This window comes from Heterocephalus glaber, unplaced genomic scaffold (genome assembly GCF_053883595.1).
Source record: "Heterocephalus glaber isolate CG9 unplaced genomic scaffold, H.glaber_assembly_v1.0 deba00001461, whole genome shotgun sequence".
NCBI classification, from domain to species: Eukaryota; Metazoa; Chordata; class Mammalia; order Rodentia; family Bathyergidae; genus Heterocephalus; species Heterocephalus glaber.
In genome coordinates this window covers 30610351-30634012 of record NW_028258308.1, presented here as the reverse complement: position 1 = coordinate 30634012, position 23662 = coordinate 30610351, and the positions used below count along the sequence as shown (strand labels likewise).

Below are 23662 nucleotides of genomic sequence, written 5' to 3'. Positions count from 1 at the left end.
AAATCTATACCTAAATTAGTTGCATAAATAAAAATACAGCATTATTATTCTTTCTCTTTTTGTAGTGTTAAGTACTAAACCTAGGGCATCATATAAGCTGGGCAAGTGCTGTACTACTGAACTACATCCTTAACCCTTCTGATTTTGAGCCATGGTCTTGCTAAGTTACACGGGCCACCCTCAAACTTGCAATCCTTTTGCCTTAGCCTCCAGAATAGCTGGGATTACAGCATACTTCATCATGTTCAGCAAGAATCCAATATTCTTATTATTAAAAAATATGCAGTCTTGTTCTTCTATTTCACAAATTCAGTTTGCATTTTCATAGACCCATGTAGTACCAAAAAGCTGAAAGTTGTTCTAAAAAGGTACAAATGATGTAGAACTTAAAATATTCTCTAACAATTTCAGACCCTCTCATGTTCAGACCTTTGTATCTGGATAGCATTGTATTCTTTCTCTTTTCCTTTCTGTTTGCTTTTTTTTTTTTTTTTTTGGTACCAGGGATTGAACTGGGGATCTTGCACTTGCAAGGCAGGCAGCAGAACCACTGAGCTAAATCTCCCGCCCTGTTTTCGCTTTTTTTTTAAAGGCTCCATCACATTCACCTTTCTTTTTTGGTACCGGAGATTTAACTTGGGACCTTGTGCTTTTGAGGCAAGTGGTGGAACCACTGAGCTAAATCCCCAGCCCACATTCGCCTTTCTCAAAAGGGAGAGACAAACACAGACACCATGCACATCTACCACCTTATTAGTGACTACACACTGTTTCAGGTCACAGGTTAAACAGTCTAGATAAGCCTCCCCATCCTGCCACATTATTAGGGTAGGATTCCTTCATCTGAGACCCATAGCACTTGCATTAGCTTTACCACATGTCTGTTACTACTGTCATACAGTAGTCGTCACCTAGAGTTGCCATGTGGCAGGTTCTCAGTAAGTATTTTTACATGAATGCTGAACATACAACAAGTTATGGCAAATATGAACCACTGTTATATAACCTCTTTATCTTGCTAACTTCCTCAAAATAGGACTTCAAAACTTCAAAAACAAGAATTCAAGGTCAAATGAGATGAAAGTATACAGGAAATACAAATAACAAAATTATGCATTTTATTTTAATGATAAAACTGAGGACAGATGAAGTGGGAGAATTAGAAATTGCCATATATAAGAAGAAGGCTTCTGAAAACTGCAAAGGAAGGTGACATATTCAGAAATGATATCAAGGAAAGGGCACAACTTTTCTGGAGTCACTGGTCTAGAGAAATTTAAACTGAATGTAAATCATACTGGCTTTTTCTCAAATGAAAAATTTCTATGAATATCAAAATGATAAAATCAGTTCTACCTTTTCAATTACTCCTTTATATTCAGAACAGGTGGCTCAGAAGAAAATTAGATGGATACATATATGAAAAACACAGACTTAAGGATTTAAGATATTAAGATATAATAATGCAATTAAGTAGTATGACATCATCTCATAACAATACAATATTCCTTATCTTTACGCTTTAGAAAAAGTTGCTACCCAAATTGATTTTAAAATTTAAAGTACTTTATTGAATACTTAAAATTTTAAATAAAATACAGAGAGTGAAAAATTTATCAACTACATTATATAGTCATCCTAAATTGCTAAATGCAAAGATAGATAAAAGTTTGTTTTTAAAGCTTCAGGGAGTTAAAAGTATAGAAAAAGATTTATAAAGACTTATAAAGTATCCAAAGATGCTTTTTCGAAATGCATTTTGAAACAAGAATGGAATTCAGACTATCTTATTCCTTTGGTTTCATAAAAAGAACAAATAAATAAGAAAGCACACAAAAAAAGTGTGTAATGATATGATTATAACTAATGGCATGATCAAAATGCTGTTTTCATTTGTTTCCTATATATAATTCTCTTTAAACAAATTCTATAATTGTGAATGCCTAGTATAAAGCAATGGACATGACAATGAAAACTGCAGTTAGAGAAGTCCAATTCAGTGAAGGTGTTTCTTCCAGGTAATTCCTAGGTACAATCTTGCTGAATAGGACAAAGGTTTTACTTTTTATTAATCTCCTACTGAGAAGATTGAGAACTAAGGAATTGCTCTCTTTATAAAATTACACAAATTTAGTTTAAGCTTTAATGTCTACACTAAAGGCAGACTAGTAAAATACAATGTAAAAAACATCTAATAATATTCGTAATTTGTAAAATGGTTGAAAGGGAGGAAAAAGGTCAAATTACATAGGGATAAAGCTGAACCAGTGCATAAATTGAAAAAAAGAAATTAGAAAACAGTAAAATAAGTTTTGTGCAGAGTCAAATTCAATCAGTAAACCTGCTGAGCACACAGTCTATGCAAAGAACTGTGCTAGACTGGGACTGAGCAGAGATGAGGGCCCACGCACAAACAGCATCACACACCTTTTTCTTAGGTAACAAGGAACTATACAGGTGTGGAGACAGAAAAAGAAGTCAAAGTCTTTCTCTCTAAGAATTCAAATTTTCCTAGAAGATAGAATGCACATAGAAAAATGAACTATATAATGCAAGATAACACACAGTAAGAGTCACCCGGGCGGAGGGGAATAAATGAACTTCTACAAGGATTCATTACAAAGACATCTTCCCAGGTACAACTTGGTTTATACTAATAGGTGTCACTCATTTGGATAACAAAATAAATTTAAATTTCCATGTAGGGTCAAAATCGTTAAGAATTCTATTTTAACATAAATCAGTTTAAAATTTGTTTAAATATAAATGATGTTGGCATCATTTTGACAATGCCTCTTCCTTAAGTTATAGCTTAAGAAAGATTTTCTTAGGCTGTTTCTGATTCTTAGAATACTAAATGTAAGAGCGAATACAGACCATGGGATAAATTAAAACTCAAGTAGATGGCATCTCAAGTAATTTAAATCAGAAATGTTCACATGCAGTGTTAAATACATTTCAGTGTTGATACAGAAATTCCATGTAGTATGATGCCCTGAATGGGAACGTAAAGCAGAAAAAGAACTTTGGGCAAAGACTAAGGAAATCCAAAAAGAGTATGACCTTTAGTTAATAATAATGTATCAAAATGGTTTCTTAATAGTGATAAATGTACCATACTAAAATATTAATAATACAGGACACTGAGTACAGATACATGAGATCCCAATATTATCTTCATAAATTTTCTGTATATCTAAAATAAAAATTTTATTTAGAAATATATTTATACATGTGTAGGGAATGTGTATCACATTATCCCCATCAAATCATAAATAGTATATCAAATATATATTAAATTTGGGCCCACTTCCACTTGGGCCATCCCATACACAATAAATGTTTAGGACTAAACTTTGCAGGGCTTGGAAAACAGTGCTCAATCATGTTTGATGTCATCTGCTATGATCAATGGCACAAGACTACAAGCTCTATGAGCTCAGTGATTTGTGTTTTGCTTTCTGTACTTCAGTATTGCTAGTGTCTGTTACATAGTAAGTATTCAATAAATGGCTGCTAATCCTTAGCCTCCTTAGCTTTTTAAAAAAAAGAAGACAACATATGAATTGGAGTTGGGCTTGAATAAACACAAAATATTTATACAGTGTGTGCATATAAGTTTCCTGGGGAATTTATGAAGAAAAGTGCATGATTAGAAATGAGGATCTGGGCCGGGGATTTAGCTGAGTGGTTCCACCACCTGCCTCGCAAGCCCAAAGTCCAAAAAAAAAAAAAAGAAATGAGGATCTGTAATCCCAGCACTTGGGAGGCTGAGGCAGGAGGATTACCATGAGTTCAAGGCCAACCTGAGCTACACAGTGAGTTCAAGACCAGCCTGAACTACAGAGCGAAACCCTGCCTCAAAAAACAAAACCCAAGGGAATGAGGATCATAAACTCAGCATATTTGTAAGATGGAATGATATTTAAGTTAGACAAAACACTAGCTTTAATAACTAAAAAGAAATGAGATATTCCAACTTATAACTAACAATATTGATTTTAGGCTATAAATACATACAAGTCAATCTCTCCCGGAGCTCAGGAGTTGGTGCCATATCCACAGCACTTTTGCCATGGCAGTTGACAAGTGTGGGGTCAGCACCGTGGCTAAGTAACAAGGAGCAGACTTCTACACGATTCTTGGAAGCAGCCTCATGGAGTGGAGTGAACTGCCAGAGATCCATAGCATTAACACAAGCTCCATGCTGAGTTGAGGAAAAGTTTCAGGTTAGTAACCACTTCATTGGATCAAATCAAACTCAGAAAACATTTATTTTATTGTAAATTTCAGTTATAAGTTTTTGAAATGATTTTTAAATTCCGATTTTAAAAACAGCTTAAATTGAATATTTAAAGTATTTTAAGCAATGGTAGTATTGGCTAAAAAACACATGAAGTAATGCCAAGTTTTTTTAAAAAAATAAATGATACTTCATATTTCTAATTTCTCTTACCTTTAGTAGCAGTTCTGTGACTTCATAATGTCCATATGAACATGCATTATGAAGAGGCACAAGTCCACTAAATGAAAAGAGGGCAAATTAAAATACTTCATTTTCAAACATTTTGTAGTTATTTATCCATGAAGTGTAAGAAACAAAAATCTACTAAATCCCAACAGAAGTATATTAAATATATTTAAATATTTGATAAAATAGTTCAAAACATAACTTACATTCACAACTTTTGTATTTATCTTGTGTTTTTGTATATAATTAATGTTAAAAATACCAATTACAAGAAGTTAGGTAAAAAGATCATATGCTAATTGATAATTACATGGTTTATATATCAATTATTTATACAAAACATTAATTGGTAGTGAACTGGAATAATTCCCACCATTTTAGCTGAATTACATAGTAATTTCCAGCATAAGAATCCAAACTATAACTTGCATATCAAAGTATTCTAAATGAGTCAAGCCTTCCCCTTTCATGGTTACTTCTCTTGATGACTCACCTACAGTGGACCCTCGAGTTATAACTGACCTGACATATGAACAACTTGGGTTATGACCAGAACTTTAATTTTAACTTACAGTCTTGAGTTATGACTCAAATGCTGGCCGCTTGTGCTTTCAGATGGTCTCAGATACAGATTTAAGATTTAACCCTTAAAGAGTTCTGGAAGGAACATTATTACAACATCCTTTCCTGTGTGGGGTTAATTGAGAAATCCTGGGCCAATGTTTCTCTAAAGACACCGAGATCTGCCTGTATACAGGAGAGAGACTTTGAAGGCTGTGTAGAGGAGCCTGAGCCTTCAGCTGACCGACCTGAGTTACAACCAGACCTTGTGAACAAACTGAGTTCGTAAGTCAAGGGTCCAATGTATTGTACACCCATCTGTTTTCAGGCATGAGTAAGAAATAGAGATGTATAAAAGCATCAGGCATTTATGTCCCTATTTGGGATACCATTCACAGATGGCACAAAACCTGGTGCTGGCAAGACAGAAATAGCACCGAAAAGAGTAGATGTGAAATGTACTCCCATTTTCATGGTTATCTCAAGTACTGAGTCCTTCTTTCATGCTTCCTGACATGAAGGGGGAGTGGTCACAGTGAAAGAAACCCTACTCCAGGGCACATCTTCTGTACTCTGTCAATTATGAAAATATAATAATGTAATCTACCTTACCTGGGTAGGGTCAGTTATCTTTTAGATCTTAAGGTGAGACAGTGAGAAATGTTAGCCCTTCATATAAGAGAGCAAACTCAATGTTCATGTATCCCTGGAGACTATGTAGGAAATTGGTACAAAGTTTTTCAAAATTTATCAATTCATAAAATAAATGACATAACTGACTTTTAGCTATCACCCATTTCCCTCATGCATTGATATGCACGAGGACCTTCTAGGTTTTCTCAGTTTAAATGTCCAAGATTTCATCAGGAAAAAAAACCCCCACCTAATTAAAATACTACATATTTATGATTTGGATTTATTAATGAGTTGATCCTTTAATAACAAATGACTATGAGAGCTATGCTACCCGAATATCAGAAATTTCAACTTGTCTTATCTTTCTGAAGTACAACTTAAAGGCTGAAAAATAATGATTGGAATAGAGAGATACATTTTAGGTCAAGTAATTGAATTAAATTAAACTGATTTAGGTAATTATGAAAAAAATAACTGTAATAAGTAAGTACATGAAAATAAAGCCTGAAATCAAAGTGAAGATTCTTAATGAATGAGATGTGACTTTCTTAAACTCAAACTTTGGGGTTAGGAGATGATGAAAACAAATCCATAAGCAAAATCATTATAAGGAAATAAAGTGACAACTTACCCTTTGTCTTTTGCATGAACATCTGCACCGTGCTGAAGAAGCAGTTGAACTATCCGAACCCTGTTATAGCCTGCTGCTAGATGTAAAGGAGTGGACTGGAAAAGAGAAAAAAACCCCACATTCCTCTTGAGGTGAAATAATACTTGTTTTGCTATTTAATCTGTATTCATTCAGATTTAAACACAAGAAAGTTAACATAAAAAATACAGGGCTGAAATGCTAAAAATTCACATTTCATATCTAGATGAGAGACAATTCATTCTCCCTGGAAGAAAAATTTGCCTTTAGTCCATCTTCTATGGTTTGAATTTGGTTTGTCCCCACCAAAACCCGTGGAGGCTCTGGCCCCAAATAAACAGTGTAACAGTGTACAGAGGGCCTTTGAGACAGGTTGATACTTTTCTCTCAGGAGTGAGGGACTTGGTCTCTTGAGGGACTGGCCTAGTTATCACCAGAGAGAGCTGTCATAGAGCTTGTTTTCTTGCTATCTCTCTGTATGTGGTTCTCCATTTTTTTCTCCCCCCGCCCCGACCGCACCTGACACTCCTGCTATGTGCTGCTATCTATTTTGTGAAGTAGCCATTGGGCCCTTGCCAAATGCTTAGACCTTCCAGCCACAAAAATTGTGAGTCAAATATGCCTCATTTCTTTACATATTTCCCAGAATCAGGAAATTTGTTAGAGTAACACAAAATTGACCAAGATACTGTCTATTTCCCTTGTTTTTTTAACGCCTTCAGTAATCAAGCCCTACCTACTCTACCTTACTTCTTTTTCTCTCCCATATGAACCATTCTTACTCTTCTGAGTAATCATGTCAGGGATTATATCCCCTATTACTGGAAACATTCATCTTTATCTATTTAAGTCCTGTCCTTTCAAGTTCTAACATTCAAATACCAATTCTACTATACAACCTTATCTAAAGATCTAGCTCTCAAAAATTCTTTAATAGGGAAGACTGAAAAACAACCCTTAAGAACTTGAAAAAAAGTGTAATGGAAACCAAAAGGATAAAGTACTTTATTCATTCTTAAGGATGCCTAGTAATGCAATGAAAAATCTAAAGATAATATTTAATCTTCTGTTTTATGTACCACATATACAGATTAAATACAAGAGGAAATTACAGTTTCTTCTCAACTAATTTCTGCCATCTTTTAGCTTGAACTAAGTTATTAAAAGGTCTTCTGTGAAAATTTGATAGAGTAATTAAAATAATCAAACTTCTTATCTTTTTAAAAAATCAGAAATAACTTCATTTTAATTGAAAACATCTCTGCAATCATAGCAATTTTCTACTTCTGCTCATTTATTTATTTATTTATTTTTGGTACCTGGGATCGAACTCGGGTCCTTGCATTTGCGCAGCGGCCAGTGAAACCACTGAGCTAAATCCCCAGCCCCTATGTCTGCTCATTTAAAGCTTAAGTATTGTAACAGTTTTGGATACAGGCTCTAATATAATGTACTCTCATTTTTACTGTCTTCTATTTGGGGTCTTGGGATTTAATTAAGAGTTGTAATTTTTTTTTTCTTTGTCTATTCCATATGTCAAGAGACAAAAGAATTACTACATATTGTACTGTCTATTATTACTTTCAAAGTCCTCCACGTATTTTATATACTCTGACACTAAGTTCAGAAAATATTTTGAGCAATACACAGCTTTATTGAAGAGATTAGGTAGATTAGAAGTCTTTACCTGAAGTCAAGAAAGCTGATTACATTCCCAGATCCTATGAAACCCCATGAAAGTCATATTATCTGTGTGTTTAAGCTTCTTTACAAACAGAATAGCAACCCAGGTATCTCAATAACTTATGAAAATAAAGATTTCTCCCATAACCACTTTTAAAATGTAAAATGACACATAAAAATAGACAATTAACATTTCTGAATCATTAAGCAACAGACCTAACCAAATTTCTGCTTTCAGATACAGGTCATATGTTACTGCAAATGTTACCTCCAGGATCATCAAGCTATTTTCAGGATTCTTATTTTACCTGCAGTTTAGAAACATGCCTTTTGCTGGATTAGTGAAATTAAAATTTCATTTTTTTTCCTTTAGAAGAAAATAGTATTTAAAAGATGTTGCCCCACTGTCTTCTGGCTTGCACTGTTTCCTGACTAGAAATCTGCCATTTATCCTTTTGTTCCTTTGTACCTGTGTTTCTTTACTCCAGATGTTTTAATATTTTTTTCCTTATCCTTGAATTTAAGCAATTTGATTATGAAGTACCTTGGAAAAATTTTCTTCATGTATTTTTGTTTTTGTTTTGATGTTAAGGGCTTTCTAAGCTTCCCGAATCTGAATAGTTTTCACTAAATTTGGAAAACGTTATTATTATTAAATGATTTTTTTTCCTACTTCCTCTCCCAACATTCCCTCCTGCAGTGACTTCTATCAGGCATACACTAAATTTGCTTTCAAAGGTGTCTTAGGCAGGACCAGAACTGCCTTTAGGGCAGGACTTTGTTGCCCACCTACTGAGGCATTCCCCTTCTGAGTACACTGTAATATTCCAAGAGTTATGAGGGTCTTCCAATCTGGCTGGCAACAACAGAAACTGTTATGGACTCTGAATTCCTAAGATTATAACCTCTAACTCTTGTGTGTTGGGTCTTTATCCGCCTCCAGTAGTTTCCTCATACATGTGTTAATCAGTCCCAACTGAAGACAGGGGAGTCTTGGAAGGTGTCCTTAACCTGGTTCCATGTCTTAGTCACTTCTCACCACCTTGTGCCATCTGAGAGGGTACTTGATGGCCAGAGGTGGGCTGGTAAAAATACCTTAACAATAGACAAGAAATATAAAAAGACAAGAGTTTATTTAGGCAGCAGGATACGCTGCCTACAGGGGAGCTGGTGGGTTTCTAATATAAGAATTGGAGTTAGCGTGAGGCACCTGGGTTTTTATGGGGTTTGAAGATATGGAAAAATGTCTGGGCAGCAAATATGATTATCTAAAGAAAGCCTTTCTGGGTCATTTATCCCCGAGCAGATCTTCTGGGAGAACCTGCATGAAGTCTAAAATTGCTGAGTGGCAACTCAGACAAAGCCACTCTCCTCCAGCCCACAAAAGGCTTTTAGCTTTAGATAAGGAAGCCTATACATATCCTTTAGAAAAGATGGGTTGAGGCTCTGTGAGGAAGGAATGGGTCTGCCATCAAAGGTTTGGTGCTGTCTTATGACTACCTTCAGAGAGTGGGAGGTCTTTAGCCAGAGTTCTTGGCTTTAGTGGGAGTTTGGCTACTAAGGGTTTTAACACTTTTTATTGCCAATGGACAGGTCCTACAACTTGGTCTGCTCAGACTCCCATTCCATCTCGACTCACGCAGACCATCAGGCTCTCCCTCCCTGCATTAAGTCTGGAAATACTTTCTAGGCAGTAAGTTGGAGCAATTGCATAGCTTACCCTATCTGTCCCCTTTTCTCAGGGATCACTGTCATGACTAGCTAGTGCTCGATGTCTAGAAACCATTGTTTCACATATCTTGTCTGTTTTTCTCACTGTGTGAGGAAGAAAGGTAAATCTAGTCCTTTTTATTCCATCCTGGCCACTTGTAGGACTGAAATGTACTTTATTTATTTTATTTTATTTTATTTTTGTATATCCTTTTATTAGTACATTTTAGGTATACAACATAATGACATTCATCATTGGAGATATGCACCTTTACATACTCTCTTGGTTCTTATTTTTCCCCCTTCCCCTGCCCTCCCTTCAACCCCTCCATCCCTACCTATTTACAAAGACTTTGTTTCCATTTTTTCATTTTCTCACATTAATTCCATTCCCCTCTTTCCTTTCCCCTACCCCTCCCACTTCCCCCTCCCCTTTGCCCCTTTTCTTCCTATTTCACATTATCTATTATACCTTTTAGTCCTTATTTACACTTTCATTTTCTCACACTAGAGAGACTATTTGGTATTTACACGTGTGTCCTGTTTATTTCACTTAAGAGTATCGCCTCAATGTGCATACATTTAGCAATGAAATGTACTTTAGACAGTGCTCACCTCCTCCACAACACAAGGACTGTTTTGGGTGACTGGTTAGTAAGCTCCCATAGGGCATAGCTGCCACTTAATAATTTTTTATGGAAAAGTTGGCGTCTTTTGCTATGAGCAAAAAAGATATTCCTTTTTATATTGTTTCTATACAATTTTACTTATACATAGTTGATTCAATAACTTCTATTTCTTAAATAAAAAGGACAATGTCCCTAAATGAATGGAAACATACATACTTACATTAATAGTTTACTTAGCAAAAATGTAAGAAAAATAATCTAGTTCCATTTTTAAAAAGTCCTGTAAGAGTAGAAAATATTTACAATGCTTTAAAAATAGTAACAAGCTTAGTTTTTAGACTGTTGAAATTCATATAACTCAGATAAATGAGAAGTCTTTGTAAACATACTGAGTGATAGGAACCTTAAAATAAGGTGGCTGTTAAAAAATGGAGTTAAGGAATAACTTTCAAAAACTATTAGGAAGGCTAACTGATAGAATCTAAAAACGGATTGATGTACATAGTGAAGGATGTAGTAGTTTTCAGTTTGGAAATGTCAATAACAGAAGGATGGGAGGGACACTGAGTAAGTGTTATAAATACTCAATTACAGTTCAGAAGAGGTTAAGGCTAAAAACAAATTGGGTCATAACTGGTATCATTTAAAATATTTTAGCATCTGCCATGTATGTGACACCACGCTAAGCTGTAAGGGTAGTGTAATAACCAAGGAATGTTCAGTAATTTGCCCTACAGGTTTTTTGGGGGGTCGGGGGGAATGGTACTGGGGATTAACTCAGGGCTTTTGCATTGAGCTACATTCCTCCACCCTTTAATTTTTTTTTTTTTTTTTTTTGAAACAGAGTTTCACCAAGTTGCTAAGTTGCCCAGACCACTCAGGCTGGGCTCAACCCCACACCTCCTGCCTCACACACATTCACTAAATGAAATGTAAATAAACTAATTTGTTATTCAGAAGGACAAAAGACGGAAGAAAACTAGTTTCTGAGGAGTCAAGTGCGTACAGAAAGCAGGGACTGGGCCCGGGATTTAGCTCAGTGGTTCCGCCGCCTGCCTTGCAAGCGCAAGGACCCGAGTTTGATCCCCGGTACCAAAAACCAAAAAACCAAAAAAAAAAAAAAGATAAAAAGAAAGCAGGGACTATGTGTCTGTGTGAAACAATACAGAAAGGGTACTACAGCAGGATTTACACCTAGAGCACACTAGAGGCAGGCAGAGTGAAGGTAGGGCCAGGGAAGACTAAAGAATTGCACTCTGAGCTGAGACTTGAGGATAAACAAAAATCACTGAGTCAAAAGGATGGGGAACTTTATTCCAAACAGCATGAAGAATGCATGTTAACACCTAGCGAACATGTATATTTGAGATTGGTTTGTTTTTTTTTTTGGTACTGGGGATCGAACTCGGGTCCTTGTGCTTGCGCAGCAGGTGGCAAAACCACTGAGCTAAATCCCTGGCCCGAACATGTATATTTGAGAAACTTAGAAAAAGTAAAATTAGTGGCTAAGTGCAATACAAAAGATTGGGAGGGACACTAAAACTACCACAGGATTTGAAGTAAAAAACTACCTATGATTAGAATTTAAGTAAAAAACTACCTAAGATTAGGTAATTACTTACCTAATTTACTATATGGAAAATTAAATTGAAGACAGGAAGCAAACCCATGGCAAGAACACTTGAACAAAGGCTGTGGGATTAATCCAGAAGAGAGATAATGACACTGTCAGTTAGCAGCGAGAACAGCATTTAAGCAGAAGTAGGTGAGCTGTGAGAGTGGATGGGTTCACAGAAAGAGTGAGTGCAGTGAAAGCCGAATGAGACTTTCCTAGTAATCATTCCAGTGTAGATGCTAATCATGCAACCTACACGGTATCAGTAGATTACACATAAAAATCAGTAAAATGCATGCAGTAGATTTCAGAAAATGGCAGAAAGCAAAACAAAGAAGTATAGACAATTTGAGGACAAAGGGTGATTTGAACAAGCTTATGCCACTAAGAGCCCAGAGGTTTTTCAAAATATAGAAAACATATTTATTACTGTTATTTACCAAATACTGTTTCCTGACATGTAGCTTAAGACTAAACTTACTGAACAATTCCACATAGTGTCAAAATTACACCTCAACTGCCAAATAGCAAAGCAATGATAAAACTGATTTCCTAATTGCTAGGATAATTAACAGAGTAATTTTGGTTTTGGATCTATAAAGCAGACCCATTTGTAAAATTCTCACACGTTACTAGATCATTTGATGATAGCTACAAACTAGTAAATGTAAGGATTAGACATTTAAGACAGCAACATACATAGCACAGCAATCACTGCCAGTCTGTACACCTCATAATTTATTCTAAAAACAGATGCTTATTGGGAAAAAATTTAAAAAACATGTAGAGTAGTAAAGTAAGAAACCACTGGAAATATAAAAACTCAATCTAAAGCTCCATCTAAATATTATTCTGCTGTAAGAGAAGTGTTATCACTAATATTTTCATGCTACAAAATGTTTACACAAAAAGTCCTTATTTAAAGAAGTTCTATAACTCAAAGTTTTCTTCTTGAATTCTGGTCTTAATAACAACAACAAAAAACACATAAATTTAACTACCTTTGCTTTTTGTGATATGGTTCTGCAGGTCAATAAGGCTTTCAAGTAGCTTTAACATCCTATTGATACATTTATGTAACACGTGCACCTTACACACACATAACTAAAATACTGACAACTGACAACACCAACAGTCGACCAGTCTGTTACAAAGCTGTGAATGCAACTTTTACCATAAACCTAGGGTCCTCCTTCAGTTCAGTTTGCAACCAGAATCATGGAAAGAATTAAGTTCCTGAACTGAGGTACCATTGTATGAGGTACCCATTCCTCTGCTCAAAATCTAGCAGTGGTTCCTCCTCACACTCAAAGTAAAAGTTAATGTCTTTATATAAAAATGTCTTTACAATGGTCTAGAAGGCCCTACAACAATCTCTCCACTCCTTGCTTTTTTATCTTTTACTCTGCACTTCTTTTTTCTACGTAGGTCAAATGCCATAATTACGAGTTAGGTGCAGCTCTCTGATGACTTACATCATAGCTTTACAGTTGTGGTTTTAAGTTTTCCTCAAGGATGTATCCAATGTCACATGTGCCTGTGTTGAAACATAAGTTTAAATCTTCTATACAAATTTTAATGTCAAATTTATCATCTTGGATTATCCATGTCCTTCCTGTTTCTTTTCTCTTTTTTTTTCTGGCACCAGGGACCTTGCACTTGCGAGCCAGGCGGTGGCACCACTGAGCTAAATCCCCGGGCCCAACTTTCTGTTTCTTTTTAGTAATACAAATCAAAAGCTGACAATAAATTTCATTCATTCCTTTTTGGTTTTTCTTTTTTGTTTTTTGAGACAGGGCCTTATTATGTAGTTCAGGCTGACCTTGAACGCACTGTGTAGCCCAGGTTGACTTCAAACTCACAGCATTCCTCCTGCCTCAGCCTCCTGAGTGCTGAGATTATAGGTGTGTGCCATCATGCTCAGCAGCACATTCATTCATTTTTTAATAATCTGTATATATGAGGTATTATGTTAAACATTAGAAACATAAAACTAAGATATACTCTCTGTTGCCAATGAGCTCATAATAGATTAGAAGAGACAGGCATATAAATAAATATTTTTATAATAAGTATTATAAAAGATGAAGGCAAGTATTTTTAAGACCAAGTTTTAGCAATCATTTTTGTGTTTGTGTTGCAAAAGCAATGTATGAAGACAGAATAAGAGGAAATAATGATTTGTAGTACAGTGTTGGTATTTTGTAATATATATATTTTTTAATAGTACTGGAGAGTAAACCTTCACTCTGAGCTACATCCTCAGCCCTTTTTATTTTTTGCTAAATTGCTAAATTGCCCATGCTGAGTTCTAACATGCAAGCTTCCTGCTTTAGCTTCCCAGAGTCCTGGAATTATAGGCATGCACACCTCACCCAGTGCAATCTCATTTTAAAACACATTCAAGTAGTGTACCAAAGTTTGTACTTTATAAAAATAGGTTAATGATAACTGTCTTAAGAATTAATTTTATGTTGTATACTGTATAGTCTTAAATATGATCTATAATTTTTTAATTCCCTGCATCTCTCAAAAAAACTATTTATAAATATAAGTGAACACAAAGTTGTCATCAGTGCAAAATTCCACTTTTTTTTTGGTACTGGAGATTGAACTTGGGATTCTGCACTTGTGAGGCAGGTGGGGCATCACTGAGCTAAATCCTGGTCCCAACACTCCACTTTTTTGACATCAGAAAACAAGCCTTTTCAGGTCTTGTTTCAAAACAAACGTTGTGTATTTTTCTTCTCTCAGTTTTAACTAGCCTCACTTATCAATTACTTTTTATTTAAAAACCATTCTGTCCATAATTGAGTTCCTTTTTAAATTATAAAAATAATATATTACCTCTAAAAATTCAAATAGTACAGGAAAATATATAGCATAAAGTTCTATTTCTCCCTTCAAGCCAAAAAGCCCCTTTCTCAAAGGCAACCACTATTTATAGCTGTGCAAGTATCATTTGAGATATTTTCTCATGTCTATGAATGTGTATTTTCTTCTTGAATTCTTTTTGTTGCTGTTTTTGTCATACAAATTGGATTGTATTATATTCTGCTGTGATGTACTTTTCTTCCTCCTAATGGCACCACATAGAAGTCTGTTTTGTTCTTTGTAATGGCTAGACAGTATTTCCACTGCATGGCTGATCATAATTATTTGCCCATTATAAATGGATTGAATTTGTCTATAAATGGATATTGAAGTAGTTTAATTTTTGCTTTATCTTATCAAAATATATCTCATTTGAATTTATTATTCGGTTAAAAGATAGGTCAGTGTTCCCCTTCTACAAATAAAACATTATATCAGCCATTAAGACAAAAAACCTAGGGAAATATAATAAACACATAATCAGATCTTCATTACATTTTCATCAAGGGCCAGGGATTTAGCTCAGTGGTTCTGGCACCTGCCTCACAAGCACAAGGTCCCGAGTTCGAGCTCCAGTACCAAAAATTGTTTTTTATCAGGCACAGAGACACGATCAATCTGCTAAGAAGTTAAGAAGCAAAGAACTAAGGAGTTCTTTGAGATAGTGATACTTCAATCCGAATCTAAACCATTATCACTAAACAAATTAAAAACTAAAGAATATACAAGGGATGAGACCTTGGAAATAAACATATTTCATTGCCAATGCCATATTTTGATGGGATATTTTTAGTAATATCAAAACAGAGATGAGAGTCCCCTTGAAGTTTCTTGACTCCTGGTCTACTACAAAGGGCATTGGGAAGTGCAATATATGTACTAACTTCTTCACACAGCAACTATATGAGCTGGAAATTACTATTAGCTCTATAAGACAAATGAAGAAACTGAGCAACAGGAAGATGACAAGAGTCAGGGATCTAAACCAGGCAGTCTGACTTCAGAACCCCCATGGTTCCTCACTTCTTTTCCTTTGGCTAGGAGCTCAGGTTCTAGATAGGATGTTTCAGAAAATGACCTGGATGCTTGAGAAGCAAAACACCATTACTATCAGTGGGCAGGTCCTAAACTCTATCAATATTGACAGTATGGCAATACATTAGAATGAGCAGTCCAGAAATGTGGGTCTCTTCAATAACAGAAGCTGCTTAAATATAGTTAAGTGTAGCAGAACAGGGAAGAATAACAATGGAAATTGGAGAGGATTTCCTGTTTCCTTCCTGGTACACGATTTTTCTAGATCTTTCTAACAGTCATTTGGTTTCTTCTTGAACTAAACTCCTCCAGCTGCTTTAATTGCTTTTCACAGAATAGTTTCCTAACTACAATACCTTCCTGGTCCCTCTCTGATGGATCAATATTCCTTCTTAAAATGAGACTGATCTAAATCACCATAAACCAGCGAGGCAGCCCCCCTGCCAATGCATTTAACCGAACTTATCAAGTTATTTCTAATGAAAGTTCTAGTACTGCGTTTGAAGGCTGGACTAGTTACCATTTAAGGCTTCTTCCAGATAATATTCTATAAATTTCAGGTAGACTACATCAAGAGAGAACAGTAATTGGTAGTTTATGGCCTCATAGAGGATGTTCTTCTAAAGCAACATGTACTCATCTTTAGGAGAGAACTTTAGGCATTTGAAAAGCTATAGAATTTATGAAATAGTTAAAATTTATTTTTAAAGTAAGAATATAAAGGAGTATTTTTACATTTGATCTTAGCCAAAAGGCTGAGAAGCAATAAAAGGAGTATTTTTAAGTATATGTATTAGGAAGAATAAGAGAGGAAAAAGGAGATGAACAGAAAAGAAAGAAGAGGAATTCCACAGGGTAATCTTTGTGAGACTAAAGCTCTGAATGCCAATTTAATTCAATTTTAACTTCACATTATCATTATGAAAACGTCAAGGGGATTTTTAAATGGCCAGCAATTTGTTTCTCTTTTTCATCCTCAGCCTTTCAGAATCACCAAAAAACCTGAAATGTGTGCATAAAATGAAGTTCTAGCATCCTCTCAGTTTGTGTAGAAAAAAAAGTTTAGTACTTTCAAGGTACAATAATAGTTTTTCATTATTCAATGAGAAACAGCTGGTAGACTTTATGGAAACTAGGTTTCCTGGTCTGAACGCAACCTGATGTTTTATATTTTAAGGAGAAAAATATGCACACGATCTAAACTTCATGTGAATTCCTTTTTGTTTTTGTTCAGTATTGGGGATCAAACTCAGGACCTTGTGCTTGTGAGGCAGGTGGCGGCACCACTGAGCTAAATTCCTGACCCATGAATTCCTTTTTATAACTCATATTTGCAATCCTAGAATTTCACATCCAAGCCTCAAACACTCTAAGTCATGTACAACAGATAGGTGATTTGTTCCTGAAAGAGGAAATAATTTGCACTGATCAGTATTTAAAGATTGCATAGGAGAGAATCATTTTACCCTGCCTGGATGATCAGGTTGCCATTTTGACAGTAAACTGGAGACTGGCAAATTCCTTTAGCTGATTTCAATGTGGTTAAGATCTCCAGGACACTAGAGATATGCTGCCACCTCAGAGTCCCTTCAGTAACAAAGTCTTTGATGTTCCTGAAATGCAATGGTCAACTTATACCAGGAACAGAGAACGCCAGTTCTGTTTTATGCTCACAGCCTTCTTTCCCAATTCTAAAGGTGCTGAATCCTCTCTGAAGGTAATTATTTGAATGGATATTATAATGGTATAAAACTATCATGTTATTATTTAAAAATTAAAGCATATTTACACAAGAAAAATCAAAATATGAGTCCTTTTACATTTATAGTTTCTAAATTTACTATTTTGGCCACCATAATATGCATTTCAAGTGATTATTGTTTTTTTATAGTGTCTTTTTCAAGTTTTACCGTTGATGCCATTCTTAGAAGAGAAAACCCTCCCCTCTTTTTGAGACAGGTTATCAGTAGTCTGTAGTCCAGGCTGGCCCTGAACTTGCAATCTTCCTGCCTCAGCCTCCTGAGTCCTGAAATTATAGGCATGCACCACCATACTGGACTAAGGAAAAATGTTTCTATCGAAAACATTCTTGTTGGGCCAGGGATTTAGCTCAGTGGTTCCACCACCTGCCTCACAAGGTAAGGACCTGAGTTCGATCCCTGGTACCAAAAAAAAAAAAAAGAAAAAAAAAAAGAAAACATTCTTGTAAAAGGTATATTACAAATGTTTTTAAATACTTTTAGAAATTTTTTTATAATTTTAATTTAATTGAACAGGTGAGTGAAATAACAAGAGGGAAGGAAGAGATAGGGAGAAAGTAGAATGGGAGAGAAAGGGAGAGACAGGGAGTCATCTTGAATGATTAACTTCTTTCTAATAAAAGAAAAAGTGAGTGATATAAAATAACCAGGCACTAGTCACCAAAAGTTTGTGTTCCCCAAAATTTACATGTTGAAGCCCAAAGTGAGTGTGGTGTCAAAGTCTTTGGGAGGTGATAAAGATCAGATGATATGAAGGGTATGATGGCACATGCTTTAATCCTGGCACTCACAAGGCTAGAGGCAGGAGAGTCACTGTGAGTTCAGGTCCAGCCTGAACTACACAGTTAGACCCTGTCTCCAAAAAAAAGTGCAGATGAAGTCATGAGGGTGACCTCCTGATGGGATTAGTGCCCTCAGAAATTAGACAGGTAGCCTGACTTCTCTAATACAAGAGCAAATGGCAAGAATGCAGGAAAGAAGAGAGCCCTCACCATTGACCAAATATGCTGGCATCCTGATCCTGGACTTCCTAGCCTTCAGCACTATGAGAAATAAAACTCTTTTGTGAGAAATAAATTGAGCTACTTTTCTCACTCCTGGGACAAAAAACCCAACACCCACAAGTTAAAGGAGGGAAGGTTCATTTTAGCTCAGAGTTTGTAGAGGTTTCACTCCATAGTGGGCTGGCTCCAAGGCAGGGTGGCATGGTAGAGGGGCACTGCAGAGGAGAAACCATCTATGGCAAGGAAGGCAGGAGGCAGTAAAGCAGGAGCAAGCTTGCCTTCTTTCTGTCCCTTTATATTCCATCTGAGCTACAACCTTTTCATTGATGGGAACCACATTCAGGGTGGAACTTCAAACATCCATACCATTAATCTCAGTATCACAAACCCACGATCCAGCCACCTCCCAAAGCCCCACCTATAAGCACATGAGGCTTTGGAGGGATATCTAGACACAAGCCATAGCATTCCGTCCTTGGCCCCCAAAGACTCATGTGCATCCCTTTAAGCAAAAGGCTTTTAGTCCACCTCTAAGAGCTGCCAAAGTCCTAACAGTTTCAGCACTGCTGAAAAACCCAAATCCAAAGTCTCCTCTGAGGTTTAAGGCAAATTCTTACCTGCACGCCACTGTACAAATAAAAAGAAAGTTAAATACTTCCAACATACAATTGGCACAAGATAAACATTCCCATTCCAAAATGTATATAAAGGGTGATAGAAAGGAATGGGAGTAAAACAAGACCAAATTCCAGCAAGTGCAGTGTACAGGGCAGTATGTGGCAAGATGTGAACTCCAAAAGGGCTTGGGTGCTGCTGGTAGTTAAGGCTTCCATAGTTTCTTTGTTGGGCCAGCTTTGCTTACTTCTTGTGACTTTCCTCAAACGATCCACATTCCTGGTTTCTCCAACCTTCTGGGGTTTCCACTGCACCTTTGGGCTTCACACAGCTTCACACACTACTCCCTCAGGGGTACACTGCCTGGACTCCCAGGCTTCCTTCTGAAATTGTAGTGGAACTTTTCCTGATACTGCAACTCTTGCATTCTGCATGCACCTAAAAATCACACCACGTAGATGATAACAAAGTCTGCTGACCAGCTGAAGAAGCAGCTAGGCTTCCTTTTCTCTTGGCTGCAGGAGTCAAGTGCCTGGATTTCTGAGCACTATGAACTCAACCCTGAGGAACAACTTCCTTTGGCCACCACCATTCTGGAACATGGGCTGTCTTCTCAAAGCAAATTCTTTCACCTTTGCAACTTTGAGGCTGCAAATGGTGGAGTCCTGCTGGTTCCTGTGATGCTCTCAGGCCATCTTTTCTATTATCTTGTTCCTTTTCAGCAACCAAGTTCTCATCTCCATTTTTGCAGGTCAAAACTTTACCAGACTTCCTTTCTGGCCAAGCTCAAAACTTTTTTAAAGCTTTCTGCTGGGCATTTGCTCTTGATTCTCAACATAGATATGGCTAAAGGCCCCAACAGTAGTCATGCTACAGCCTCAACATTTAGATTGCTTTGATATTCTTTCACCAGATCCATCTGCTGCCTTTAATCTCAGCCTCAGGCAAAGTCTCTGGACAAGAGCAAAATACAGTCAAATTTTCTGCTAAAGCATAGAGTTGGACTCTGCTAGAGTGCAACAGCCAATGAGGTCCTTGTTCCTAACTGAAACTTCCTGAGCCTGGTCTTTACCAGATGCATTGTGGTCTTCAGAGCTCTGACCAGAATCTCCCATCAAGTTCAATTTACATTATTTCAGGGCTGCTTCTTTGGCTAGCATCTCCAAATCCTTCCAAATTCTTCTCACAAGTCAGTTCCAAAGGCTCCTGAACCACATGGCTAGGTAGTGTCATAGCAACGACTCCACTTTTCTGGTACCAAAAATCTGTCTTAGTTATTTTCTGAGTTGCTGAGAAAAATAGCCAACACTCAAAGTTAAAGGAGGAAAGGTTTATTTCAGCTCACAGTTTGTAGAGGTTTCAGTCCATAATTGGCTGGCTTCAAGGAAAGGAGGTATCACAGAGGAGAAACAGTCCATGGCATTGCAGGCAGAAGGCAGCAAGCAACAAATAGTAAGTCTCCCTTTCCCTTTTATCCCATCCACCTACATGTCTTTTGGATGGTACTACTCATACTCAGGGTAGACTTTCAATTATGCACACCCAAAACTATGCTAACTCCAATCAGTGGGCTAATTTACTACCACACACCCTTAGTCCCAGTATCACATCCTAGATTCAGCCAGCTCAGAAAAGCCCCATCTATGAGTGCATGAGGTTTTGGAGGGAAAATCTAGATATAAGCCGTAACAGGGTGGTTTGACAGAGTGGTGTAAGCTTCTCTGACTAATATATCAGGTACTTGGTAAACAATGAATTACAAAGTTAACAGTTCATCCTGTGGCCAAACAACTGTTTTAATAATGTTAATTCAAAGCTACAAATAATTTCAGAATTCTTACATCCATAATTACCTCTTCACTTTCTTTTTGTTGCTTCTAATCAGGGTGGAAGCAGTTTCCCAAATCAGATCTTATTTCTATTTAAGGAAGGCTTTTAAACAGGAAGGTTCACCTTTTGCTTAAAGGATTTCAGAACTTTTTGTAGAACATTCTGTCAAACGATATTAACTCAAGAGTTTGTTCAAGCCAAAGATATTAAAGTACACAAATCATCATGATTACAGGGATGTTTTTAACTATCTTGATGATGTAATATTTGGTACAAAAAGTGTAAATTTTAAAGCAAAATAATAAAATATCACTCCATTCAACTGAACTAGGATACTAGAATACTACTGAAGGTATTGTGTGTGTTTCTTCCAATCCTTCTCTCTTGCCATTCCACCAGATGGACTTTCAGCTAAGGCTGAAGTAGTGATCTACCTTTTAAGATAAAGTTTGGTTTACCTGTAGATGTAGAAAAAAAATATGTACTTTAAACTTAGATTCTAATAATTTTAAAAGCAGATGCTGAAGGGCTGGGTATTTAGCTCAGTATTTCAGCTGCGTGCCTCGCAAGTGCAAGACCCCTAGTTTGATCTCCAGTACCAAAAACAAAACGAAACAAAATAAAACAAAACAAAAAAAAAGATGCTGAAGTTTCACTTTTGTAAATTGGGTCATAAATAAAATTTGAATAAAGAATCACACTCATAGCCAAATGATTTGGTTTTCATTTCCTCACTATTCCTTGTAGAGTGTACTGTGGAAAATAGCAGGAAACTTATGCTTCTGGATATCAGTGCAAGAGAATGCAAAGCCTAGGAGGAGGGTGACTAAGTAGAGGTAAAATGGACATCTAAATTTTACCACCTGCCTTTTAATACTGTGGTCCCTTCCATTAAAAATTCATTTCTCAAAGAGAGAAACAGCATAATTGAAATGGGTGCCAATTGCTCTCTCTAGCAGAAATGCCATGCTTGACAAAATAGAGATTGTTTTAGTAGAAGAGATTCCCTAATGAAAAATAAAAAAGCTTTTATTGTTACAAAATGAATATACACACAAGCGTAAAGATTTTATACAATATATCCCAACATAAGTAGGCAAGAAAAATTGCTCTGAGGGATTTGTGTATTACAGCAAGACATGCATTGCTCAGCAAGAAGTACTCTAAAGAAGTGATTTGATTAGATACATAATTAAACCTAAAGTACGTGAACAGTTCCCTGATGCAGACTTAATGTATTCTGACCTTCTTGTAATCCCAAGTAACATATGAACTATGATCCATAAAAACTGGAAATTAAAAAAAATGATATGATCTTTTATCTGCCAAGATTTGGCAAGAACAGCAAGGAACATAAAGGGCACTAAAGGCCAGTGGAAACCAGCTATGTGCCCCAGGTAACACATGCTTTCTTAAAGGGGAAGAAGGCTCTACATAAACTTTATTCCCAATACTACGAGTATTCTCTCCAGTGTGACACTTACAGACTCTTAAGCAATCCAACTCTGTTACTGCTAATTACTAATAACTTTAGAGGTCACAAGGCTCAAACTCATTTTCTGAGCCAAAAAGAAGTGCGAATGTAGAGCTATAATAAAACCTGCCACAATCACATAGCCAATAACAGTTATAACTTAACAGTTGATCAAGATTCAAGTTCTTGCTTTTTCACACAATACTATATAACACACACACACACACACACACACACATATAAAATCATGTTTTGCTGAGGGGTTAACCTTAAATTGTAAGATGCAAATTAAAAATAACAAAATATGTCTTAGGAATATATTTGGAAGATATTTAAAAATCATCATTCTCCCAAGTAGCCATGAAAAATTATTTTTAGCAATTCATATAAAAAAAAGAAATACTCTTTCTTGGCCAATATATAATAAGCATTGAGTTTTACTTTCTGATGTAGGCAGGTATTTCAGTTGTCTAGTATTACATAGTAAACCACCCAATAATGCTGAGTTGCCTGGGCAGCTGCTCTCTGCAGCATGAGTTAGGATGCTGGATGGCTGCTGTCGCCTGGAGACTGCACTACACATTCACAGGCTAGAATGTCTGTTATGCCTGGACAGGAGTCACTCACAAGCTTAACTGGGTCTCAGGTGGGTCGGAGGCCTTAGCTATTCTCCATGTGGACCTCTCCACATGGCTGTCTGAGCCGCCTTACTGCATGGCAGGTGGGTTCCAAGAAGCAGCATTCCAAAAGCAAGAAGCTAGTAACTGCCAGACTAATTCAAAGGCTTGACCTGGAACAGACACAGCATCACTTCTGACTCATTTTATTCATCAGAGCACTTCCTGGCTAAGATCAGAGACAGTGAGGCATGTGACTTGAAAAAGGATTAATAATAAGAGGCAGGCTTCATCTAGGAGTCTTCAAAGTAAAACAATAAATCACATAAGGATTGTTAAAACTGTGCTTAAAAATGATTATTTAGAGAAGAGTGATATTGAGGAAGAGGGCTATTGGCCAAGAAAAATGAGAAATTCTATCTATATTACAGTATGAGAAATGTATGTAAACTAAAAACTTAAATACAGATATAAAAAACAACATTAATCTGGTATCTTT

The 23662-nt window shown here is 36.4% G+C and overlaps 1 protein-coding gene across 2 annotated transcripts in view; it reads right to left on the bottom strand.

The window, feature by feature from the left end:
- Tnks (tankyrase) overlaps positions 1 to 23662 on the bottom strand; it is a 185393-nt gene that overhangs the window by 50703 nt on the left and 111028 nt on the right. For both annotated transcript variants that reach the window (XM_087217230.1, XM_087217231.1), the window contains exons 6-8: positions 6300 to 6394; positions 4457 to 4523; positions 4021 to 4207 (exon numbers count right to left, since the gene is read on the bottom strand). In XM_087217230.1, coding sequence (XP_087073356.1) covers positions 4021 to 4207; positions 4457 to 4523; positions 6300 to 6394 — 349 coding nt within the window. The remainder of the gene's footprint in view (positions 1 to 4020; positions 4208 to 4456; positions 4524 to 6299; positions 6395 to 23662) is intronic.